The sequence below is a fragment of the Kogia breviceps genome, chromosome 3 (genome assembly GCF_026419965.1).
Source record: "Kogia breviceps isolate mKogBre1 chromosome 3, mKogBre1 haplotype 1, whole genome shotgun sequence".
In the NCBI taxonomy this organism is placed as follows: Eukaryota; Metazoa; Chordata; class Mammalia; order Artiodactyla; family Physeteridae; genus Kogia; species Kogia breviceps.
In genome coordinates this window covers 105,015,415-105,026,353 of record NC_081312.1, presented here as the reverse complement: position 1 = coordinate 105,026,353, position 10,939 = coordinate 105,015,415, and the positions used below count along the sequence as shown (strand labels likewise).

The window sequence follows — 10,939 nt, the reverse complement described above, 5'->3', positions numbered from 1 at the left end:
AGACCAAACATATATTTCATATTATATCACAGGACTTTACATGCATTATCTCATTTAATCTCCACAAAAAAAACCCATGAGAAAAGTATTGTTATGATTTTTTAATAATCTTTATTGGAGTATAATTGCTTCACAATACTGTGTTAGTTTCTGTTGTACACCAAAGTGAACCATATGTCCCCATATCCCCTCCCTCTTGAGCCTCCCTCCCACCCTCCCTATCCCACCCTTCTAGGTCATTGCAAAGCACGGAGCTGATCTCCCTGTGGTATGCTGCTGCTTCCCACTAGCTAACTATTTTACATTCAGTAGTGTATATATGGGACTTAAGTAAACGTAAAAGCTTTTGCACAGCAAAGGAAACCATAAACAAGCCAAAAAGACAACCCTCAGAATGGGAGAAAATATTTGTGAATGAAACAACAGACAAAGGATTAATCTCCAAAATATACAAACAGCTCACAGAGCTCAATATAAAAAAAAAAAATCCAATTAAAAAATGGGCAGAAGGCCTAAATAGACATTTCACCAAGGAAGACATACAGATGGCCAAGAGGCACATGAAAAGATGCTCAACATCACTAATTATTAGAGAAATGCAAATCAAAACTACAATGAGGTATCACCTCACGCTGCTAGAAACAATAAATGCTGGAAAGGGTGTGGTGAAAAGGGATCCCTCCTGCACTGTTGGTGGGAATGAAAATAGTACTGTTGTGATTAATCCCCATTTTCAGATGAGGAAATAGATGCTTAAAAAGTTGAAGCAATTTGCTCCAAGAGAGCCAGGGACCCATACCGCTTCCTCCTCTCCTCCTTTCTCCCCTCCCCTCCTCTCCTCTCTATGGGCTCACATACACACCTGTGTTAGGAGGATCAAATGAGATCATTCACAGGAAAGCACTTATGCTTCTCAAATTTAAGGGGTTGTGATTTTTATCTGGCTTGACCATTCAGGAAACTGGGGACTAGAAAAATGAACTAAAACTTGCATTTCACTCCCAGACCAGTGTTCACTTTCTTATACCATGAAACCCTACAGATTTCCTGCTTGCTTGCTCCTCCTGCTAACATGGATTCTCTTCCACTGAATTATCTTAATGCAAATATTGCTGACCAACTCTTTAGATATTTAAATACAGGCTGCCTTGCATTGATATTTTACTATTTGGTGTTTGCCCTAGCTTATCTCCAATCAATCAGGTCAATGTAGTTTATAAACTCTTTGGTGGCATAAATTTAATAATATTTATTTCATTATCTTCAGAACCTAGCTTGGTGCCAGGCACCTAACACAGCCTTAATAGAGAACCGTCTGATGAACTGTTAGAATGAACGCATGTCTACAAGTGCTGGTCTTTGGTTCTTTCCACCAATGAGGAGGAAAACCAGTTCTAGATTTTGGAATCAATACCATACCTCCAGCAAAGACTCTACTCTTGCAAGTATCTTTTTCTGTCCGGGCTTATAACCCCTCTAGACGGCAACAGAACTTTACTTTCTGGTGTTATTATCCTTAATCTCTGCACCTTACAGCCTTCATATTAGGGCCAGATAAAAACTCTCATTACAATATATTGCTGTGTGACAATTTAACCAAAAACTTAGTAGATTAAAAGCTCAATTTTTTATATCTTATGGATTCTTCAGGTCACGAATTCAGACAGGCCCTGGGACAGCTTATCTCCGCTCCACAATGCCTGGGGCCTCAGCTGGGAAGACCTCAATGCTGGGGGAGATTCAATGATGGGGAACTAAAATAATCTAGAGGAATCCTCACTCACAAATCTGGCCAGTCATGCTGGAACCTCATCCAGGCTTGTTGGTGGAATATCTCTCCATTTGGTCTCTGCTCGCTCATGGCATGGTGCCAGGGTTCCAAGAAACACCTTCCCAAGAGAACAAGACAGATATTTATTTTTTATGACCTGCGTTTGGAAGTCATATGATGTTACTTCCGTTGCAGTCACAGGCCCACCCAGATTCAGGGGAAGGGGACACAAAACCTCTCAATGGGAAGCATCCATGCCACACTGTAGGAGGAACATGTGGGATGGGAGATCATGAGGCTTCATCATCCTAAAACATCACTTTAATCCTCTTTTCCCACTACCTACAGAGAAAAAATGCTGGCATTGAAGGCATTCTACAGTTTGGCCTAACATGCCTTTCCTCCTTTCCTCCCTTTATTGACATCTCTTCACTCTGGCCAGACTGAGCTACTCTGTCACCCAAACTTGTTTAACTCATTTTTACTCCTGCTCTTTTATCTCAACTGATCCCTCTTCTTTTAACCTAATAAATTCTACCTCTCATTTAAAACTCTTAATGCTTAATTTGTCAGAATGAACTAAGGTGGCAGGGATCCTCAGAGAGATTACATAAATTACACTGCCACCTAAGGATGCTTTCAGAACACCACCTGTCTGGGTGTGGCCCTTGCCATTTTGCCTGGCTCACCTCCCTATGTGCCTGGGAAGCAGAAATGAAAGGAGAGACCTCAAACCACAATTCATTCCCAGATTACCTCCTTTTCAAAGCCCAGATCCCTCAATAATAATTTTTTGCCCAACATGAAGAGGACAAAGATCCTACCCTGTGGACCTCTTCTTCGAGGAGACTATGAGCAAATAACTGCACATTAATTCAGACCTAGTCAAGCGTCTAGCTCGAAGAAACTTAAAACATTAATAGTAGATAGTTTACATAGACTGAAACCAGTTGAAAAAGAGTGGAGAGATGGATAATGAACACATAAATAAACATGACAATTTCTGTATAGAAGATAACGTGTATGTACGGTGATGGTAGGGTATTGCTTTAACAGGGTTGGTCAGGGGAATCCTTTCTAACAAGGTGAGAGACATGAGGAGAGACTAAGGTGAAAGTTCTCCCAAAGGTGTAAACCCCATCATAATATGCTTTATATGCCCCAAAATGCATGTATCAGCGATAAAAGTGGAAGACAGATTCAAGAAGGGAGATGATGAGAAAAGGCAGAGTGAAGGGTAACGTCTGACGTGCTTGGGTCCGTTTTGAGAACAGGGCAGGAAAGGCAAGCAATTAACAGGCGGTCCCACACCAGTGCTCTCCTGGGCCTATGACTTAGTGCTGAATAGAAAGCGAAAGTGAAAATAAAGCGCAAACAGTGGAAAAGGGACATTAGCTATAATTCCACTTCCTCCTTGGCCAGGGTCTTCCTGCCCCGCTCCCCGTGTTCTAGTGCCTCCTCATCGGGCTGAGGATCTCCGCCAGTGCCTCCGAACCTCAATTCCCCAGCTCCCACGAGGACAACCGGCGCTCGCTCCGCCCCCAGAAGGAGTTCCGCGTCCTCGGCTGCCCCGCCCCCCTCCGGTGGCTCTGCGCACGCGCGGGGGCCATATTAGCAGCGGATACTCAGGCAGTGGTGGTGCGTTTTCTGTCGCGGAGAAAGAGCTCGGTGTAGGCTCTTCAGCGTCTCCCCTCGGTGAGCCTTTGCCCCCTGCGCACTCGCGGAAGCTTGGCCGCTCTCTCCGCGGGCGGGGATCTTGAGCGTCGCGGCAGAGCTGGTCCCGGCCTGCAGCGGCCGCCGACGAACCGTGGACACGATGACTCTGCACTGGCTCCTTGGTGATGGACCGGCCGCGGGACTGGCTCCGGACGGCCGCCGTCGGGCTTCCCTGCACTGAGCGGGCACCACGGGACTGGGCACGCTCGAGCGGCGGGGTGGGCGCGGGGCCGGTGAGCAGGGCAGACTTGTAGGGCTGCCTCCGTCACTGTTAGAGTCCGTAGTGAAAGTGAACCTGCGGGAAAGGAGGTGCGAGTGAACTCGCCTCGGGTGGTTGTCCTGCGTCTGGCGTGGAGATGAGAAAGTTGTGTTATCTCGCGAATCAGAAGCCCCGGCGGTCTCCTCTCTGTCCTGTCTCCTGGCTCTCTGCTCAGGGCTAGCCTTGTCTTTCACCTGCGTGTTGCAGTAGCCTCATAACTGGTTACCCTGCCCCAGTCTTCACCAGCCAGAGGGATCTTTCTAAAATGCCGGTCACCTCCTGTGGCTCTTTGGCCCAGCATCATTCTTTGGAGCCCCATTGCTTAAGAGATAGAATTCATAGTTTTTACCTGGGCACGCGGGCCTTCGGGACCTGATCCCTGCTTATCTTTCCATTTTTAATTACCGATATTCTAGAATTTGGGGAAATTGTCTCTGGAGGCCGAAGTTTGGCTTTTCCACCAAATAACGCTAAGCCCCAGTGTTGTCTTTTGCAGTAATAGTAATGATGCCAAAGATTACCATCCCGCTCCTCTTCATAGTTCAGGACCCCGTATCATTCTCTGGAGAAAGCCTAAGCCGCCTCTTAGCTTGGCATTCAAAGCTCTACATGGTCTGGATACTTGCTTAGTTCTTTAGTTTTTTCATATTTTTTTTAACTTCAGCATTTTCTCTCGCCCATTAACCTATCTTGCCTCAGTGCCTTTTGCTCAAGCTTTCTCCTCTGCCTGGAATGCCTTTCCCTTCTTTCTTCCCCTGTTCTTCCTCTTCGACCTAAATGTTCTCAGCCTTATTTCTGCCTCTCCCATCTCTAATTTGGGCTCATTTTCTGTATGTGTTTCGCAAAAAAATACTTTCTTGATTTTCTCCAACCCTCTTCCCACTCTACCCTTAGTGCCTCTGTTTCCACATTGCTTTATAATTGTCCTTCTGTGTCTTCCTCCCTCACCTGACCACCAGACTGTACACTCTTTTTTTTTTTTTTTTTGTGGTATGCCGGCCTCTCACTGCCGTGGCCTCTCCCGTTGCGGAGCACAGGCTCCGGACGCGCAGGCTCAGCGGCCACGGCTCACGGGCCCAGCCGCTCCGCGGCACGTGGGATCTTCCCCGACCCGGGCACGAACCCGTGTCCCCTGCATCGGCAAGCGGACTCTCAACCACCGCGCCACCAGGGAAGCCCGACTGTACACTCTTTAGGAAAAGGATTGCTCTTACCCATGCTGGCATTCCAGCATTTAGCATAGTGCCTGGTGCACCGGAAATGTTGGCTGAATGAAAAGAGTGAAGAAAACAATTTTTTTTTCAAGTCAAGTAGTGCTTTTTAAATTGTAAGTTTCGTTTTAATAATTATCCTATTTTCTTTTTACAGGAATTATCATAAAGTTCAGAAAACATGGTGAGTTAATACACATGCCAGTAAGCTGTTGCCTGATAAATTGTATTGCTTGTGCTCAGCTTACAGACTTGCATGAGAGAATTGAAATGGAATGATGTTTTACCAGTTTCCTTCCACTCTCTGAATTTTGTATACCAGGATGTGTTCTGTAAAATGGTTTGTGGGTTTACAGGGGTTGACTTACTAAAAGTGGGCAGGAATCACTTGTATGTTTTTCCTTTGCAGTCTCGAAGATATGACTCCAGGACCACTATATTTTCTCCAGAAGGTAAAATATAAATTGTTTGATCTGTCTCAAATTTTAAAAAAAAATTTTTAACTGAATTTTAGGGGTGGGTGGATCTACAAACTTTTTAAAATACTAAGTTGTTCACCCTCTCTGTAGTTTGAAGTAATGATCACCAGGTTATGTACATCATAGGAGTATGAGTAAAAGCAGGACTCTTGTTTGAAGCCCTCCAGTGTTGTTGCTGATTTCTCTTGAACCAGTGGTGCAAGAGCAAGGGGGAGAGTCTTGGTTTCTCACTGCTTGTGTCTTGTAGGTCGCTTGTACCAAGTTGAATATGCCATGGAAGCTATAGGACATGCAGGCACCTGTTTGGGAATTTTAGCAAATGATGGTGTTCTGCTTGCAGCAGAGAGACGTAACATCCACAAGCTTCTTGATGAAGTCTTTTTTTCTGAAAAAATTTATAAACTGAATGAGTAAGTGAAATCTTAGGGAAAACATCTCATCATATTTTGGGAGGGCTGTTCCATGTGACATGATAGAATTGAACAGTTTGTTCTGTTTTTACTTCTGAAATTTTTTACTTTTAACTTATTTGCTTGAAACTTCCTTGAGGCCCAGGACCATATATGTTATTCTTTTTAAGTGCAGGGTCAAGTACTTAGTGGAGAAACAGCGTTGTAAGAGTACATGCTTGGTAGTCACACCGCTTTGGCTTAAATCTGTGCTCTACCAATGTAAGCTGTGACTTCACACCCGTTGTTTAACTTCTCTGGGCTTCAGCGCCTACTAGAGTGGTTGTGGCAGTTTAATGAAATAAAATAAAATGAATGAGATAAACTAGCACAGTGTTTGGCATATAGGGGGTCCTCGAGGTATTGTTTATAATGGTTACTCAGGAATTATTTTGAATTATTCTGAATCTTACCAAAGAACAGGCCTCCTGAAGGTCTGGGAAAAGTTTAAACAAGCCCTGTACACTTAGTGAAGTTTCTGTTACAGTTGGGTGTGCAGGGCTTTGCAGCTAGCAGAGAGCTAGATTTGCTCATTGGAGACTTTCCCTTCAGTGGTGGGCCAGGTGAATTCTGGTTATAGGGCCTTTTTGATACACTCACCCAAGAAAGTGTCATCCCTCCACAGAGTCACTGTTGGGCCCCTCAGCAGCTTGCAGGCTTGATTAGGCACAGTGCCAGAAGGTGTCGAGGCTGTAGGAGAGCCAGGGCAGGGGGGTGGAGAAAGGAAATGCACCCTCCCTGTAAGCCTAGCCCTGAGCTTCCTAGGCAGGCTCATAAAATATCCTGCCCTTCGGTTCCCCTCACCCTCACCCCCATCAAGTTAGGCCTTAGGAGGTGAGAGTACTTACTACCCAATAGCGTGGGGTAGTCTGTCTTCCTGTCTGGTAAAACCTTTTTCTTCGTGATTGAATCTTCTTGGGATTTACCGTAGCTTCCTAGTATTTATTCTCTTGCCCTGTTCACAGGGTGGTGATGGTAAATACATCTGTTGTGAAGAACTTAAGTGTGCATTTGTTTATCTTATGTGTTGAATGACATCAAGTTGAAAGTTTACTACAAAGATAAAACACATGGGTTTTGTCTGAAGGGTGTAGCAGCTGAGAGGAAGCATAGTGAATTTCTAATAGAGCTTAGTACTTTCTAAACCTTGTAAATACCCCTGTAAACATCGTCTCTGCTTACAAATAAATGTCTTTCTTTTCCTGAAGGGATATGGCCTGCAGTGTGGCAGGCATAACTTCTGATGCTAATGTTCTGACTAATGAACTGAGGCTCATTGCTCAAAGGTATGGTCATAAATACTATAATTGATGATATGTAAAATTAGTTTCGATGTTTCTAAGAACTCATTTTTGTAGAGATTAAAGTCATTAAAAACCTATTAATTGCAAATTACAGTGTTTTTTCTTTAACCAAACTTGTAAAATATTAGTTACTGTATGATTATTAAGATTTTGCCATGCCCTCTACTCTCCCCCTTCAGATTATTTATAAGTGACTATTATGTTGACCCCATGGCAGAGATTTCTTTTCAGAGGGTATTTTGCTTAGAGTGTGTATATAGAGTGTTTTAGAGAAAACTATTCATATGCCAGTTTCTTTATCCTAGGTATTTATTGCAGTATCAGGAGCCAATTCCTTGTGAGCAGTTGGTCACAGCACTGTGTGATATCAAACAAGCTTATACACAGTTTGGAGGTACTGAAACTTTTGGAAATTTTATTACCGAAAGATAAAACGTTTTATGAGTAATAACCTTTTTGAGATGGTAAAATTAAATTGAAAATGAAACAAGTAGACACTTTTCATACATTCTCACTTCATGAACTAACTGGCTTCCACTATGTAGACTATCAAACATTTTATTAATAGACTATTGAAAGGCCAAAATAACATTTTAAAATCAGGAAACAGGGCTTCCCTGGTGGTGCAGTGGTTGAGAGTCCGCCTGCCGATGCAGGGGACGCGGGTTTGTGCCCTGGTCCGGGAAGATCCCACATGCCGTGGAGCGGCTGCTCCTGTGAGCCATGGCCGCTGAGCCTGCGTGTCCGGAGCCTAAGCTCTGCGATGGGAGAGGCCACAACAGTAAGAGGCCCGCGTACTGCAAAAAAAAAAAAAAAAAAAAAAAAGAAAAGAAAAACTCAGGAAACAAATTGCTTTTTACATAATGATGAAATTTAGCACTGGTCCTCTTTGTCTTTATTCCCTCTCCTGGCTGCATCCAAATCCTAGAAACAAAAGTGGAATTTTTGATGGAGCTTATCTGTGATGGCCAGAACATGGAACAGTTTATGAATGCTTAACTTCACAGAAAAGGGGTTAGCCACTGAGCTCAAGTAACCATGGTGATACTAAATTTAAATTGTTGGTATGTTTAGCTCTTTTTTTTCTCTGTTAAAGGAAAACGTCCCTTTGGTGTTTCATTGCTTTACATTGGCTGGGATAAGCACTATGGCTTTCAGCTCTATCAGAGTGACCCTAGCGGAAATTATGGAGGATGGAAAGCTACATGCATTGGAAATAATAGCGCTGTGAGTATTTTTGTGTTGCTATAGAATGTAGCAAAGGGTCTAGTAACTGCCATAGTTTTAAAGTACTGATGAGTGTAAACAACATTTTAAGGTAGCTGCAACAGCCTTAATGTGATATGAAAATATCTCTGATTTCTATTGGTGATGAAGTCACAGGTACTACTAATACTACTAGGGTTTATTGCCTACAGTAATAATGAAAGGAAGTGCTAATTTTCAGTTAGAAGTTGTGAAAATAAGATCTAGTTCCCCCGTCTCCCACATACTAGTTCACAGACCCCCTGAATTCTATCATGGATACCTGGGATTCATTCATAGATCATCAACATCCCTCCTTCGCACCCCTGTCCCATGTCAACCCTCCCTGCCATCAAAATTGTTTATGTTGGTTATAATGCCAATAATAATTCAGGCATTATTCATGTTCCTAAAAATTGCAAAAATTTAAAGGAAATTCTCTATGTTGATTCTTCCTTATGTTTTATAGGCAGCTGTGTCGATGTTAAAACAAGATTACAAAGAAGGAGAAATGACTTTGAAGTCAGCTCTTGCTTTAGCTATCAAAGTCCTAAATAAGACCATGGATGTTAGTAAGCTCTCTGCTGAAAAAGGTAATTTATGTCCACTCCTCTAATTTGTTTGCTTAGTGAGGGAATTGATTGAGTAGGCCTTTAACATGTTATCATAGTGCACTGAAACAGCAGCCTTATAAGTTAGGTGACCTTACAGCTATTTCCTAAGACTTGACCAAAGTCAACACTGACAAGTTCTGGAGCCACCATCCCAAACTACATAGCAAGCTTAAGGACTTGAGCCTGAATGTTCTCAATATTCATAGTTAAATCTGATCCATGCTGTTTTATCTTATTGACTTCTTGACAATGATATCTGTGCTCATGTGTACATATAATAAAGAATATGAAAGTAATTATATGGTTATATACGTTTGGTGTCCTTTATCAGAGGTATAACATTTGCATGAGTTGTACCCTCTGTTCTTCTGAATCTACTGATCTCTTATGTTAAGCCCATGTTTGCAATTAGCTTTATTTAACTAAAGTTATATGACCATATAAAACAATATTTGTAAATAATGTTTTTCAAAAATTGTGGTAAATTAACGTATTGATTTAGTTTAAGATAACTTAGCTCCTAGTGTTGCTTTAAAAAATGCCATTTACTTGCAGATTGTCCTCTTGTCTACTTCTACCTAATTTCAAGGAGGCACTACTCAATTTTCCCTTCTCAAAATTTCTCCTTCTTTTGGCATTAGTCTGCTTTTCTCATTCATAGTCATGGGAGCTGCTTTTCATGCCTTTGTTTTGAAAAAGAGATTTGAAAAGTTCATGAAAAATAAGTGTAAGTACTGGTTAAAGATTTTGACTGAGCCTTCAGAGGTTCTAACAAGGAAACTGGTTCTTTCTGGTCAGGCCAGCTAGAGCAATTGGCTGGTTGTACTTTTTCCACAAAAGTAACAGAACAGCAGCTCAGAAAGTTAGTATGGGTGAAGATAAAGATGATATTAAAGTAAAAATATTCATAAAAACATTACAATATTGAAGGTATTTTGTTTCCATGAAAGTATCCATGAATTATATTAAGCAGAAAACTTGGAAAAGTGGTGTACTAAGGCCCAAATGGTATGAAGAGATTAAACTGTGGTTGCTTATTAAGTGTTTTGGCTAAGTATGGCTGCCTGTATTACAAGTGTGTGTGTTTGCTTCTAGTGGAAATTGCCACACTAACAAGAGAGAATGGAAAGACAGTCATCAGAGTTCTCAAACAAAAGGAAGTGGAACAGTTGATCAAAAAACATGAGGAAGAAGAAGCGAAAGCTGAGCGTGAGAAGAAAGAAAAAGAACAGAAGGAAAAGGATAAATAGAAGACAAAATCAGGGATTTTATAACTCATTTGGGGCACCGTTTCAGTGTAAAAGCTGTCCTATTCTTCCACATTGAGAAAGCTTTGACTTTTTTTTTTAACTTGTCTAGTGGGAAAATAGGATGGTACCAACTGAATTGCGTCCTTATTATTGCTGTCCAGGTGAATATTGTAATGATGATTACTCTTTATGGACATCTTAATCACCCTCCCCCTCTTCTTTTTTTTTTTGAATAAAACTTGGAAAGAATGGAAATGGTGAAGGAAAAAATTCTCTAGCAGTAACTGTTAAAGATACCAGGATTAATAGGGCTGTGGTCTTTTCACACTTTATGTATACTGTGGCTACTCTTGCAGTTACTTTTTTTTTGGCTGTGTTGCATCTTCATTGCTGCACACGGGCTTTCTCTCTTTGGCACCGAGCGGGGCTACTCTTCATTGTGGTGCATGGGCTTCTCATTGCGGCGGCTTCTCTTGTTGCAGAGCATGAGCTCTAGGCCCAGACTTCAGTAGTTGTGGCACATGGGCTCAGTAGTTGTGGCACACAGACTTAGTTGCTCCGCGGCATGTGGGATCTTCCTGGACCAGGGATCAAACCTGTGTCCCTTGCATTGGCAGGTAGATTCTTAACCACTGCGCCAC

General features: G+C 42.3%; 1 protein-coding gene across 1 annotated transcript; it reads left to right on the top strand.

Moving 5' to 3' along the window:
- The first annotated feature begins 3,194 nt into the window (after positions 1-3,194).
- PSMA4 (proteasome 20S subunit alpha 4) lies at positions 3,195-10,553 on the top strand. Its single transcript, XM_059058189.2, has 9 exons — positions 3,195-3,466; positions 5,115-5,141; positions 5,367-5,409; positions 5,684-5,846; positions 7,094-7,171; positions 7,495-7,583; positions 8,286-8,416; positions 8,904-9,027; positions 10,144-10,553. The coding sequence occupies exons 2-9, from the start codon at positions 5,139-5,141 to the stop codon at positions 10,296-10,298; spliced, it is 786 nt and encodes a 261-aa protein (XP_058914172.1). The 5' UTR covers positions 3,195-3,466; positions 5,115-5,138; the 3' UTR covers positions 10,299-10,553.
- The last annotated feature ends 386 nt before the right edge of the window (positions 10,554-10,939 follow it).

Bases quoted from the DNA above. Each gene is read 5' to 3' on its own strand.
- PSMA4 (XM_059058189.2), top strand. The intron at 5,410-5,683 runs GTAAAATATAAA...TGTGTCTTGTAG, and splicing joins CACTATATTTTCTCCAGAAG to GTCGCTTGTACCAAGTTGAA. The intron at 7,584-8,285 runs GTACTGAAACTT...TCTCTGTTAAAG, and splicing joins AGCTTATACACAGTTTGGAG to GAAAACGTCCCTTTGGTGTT.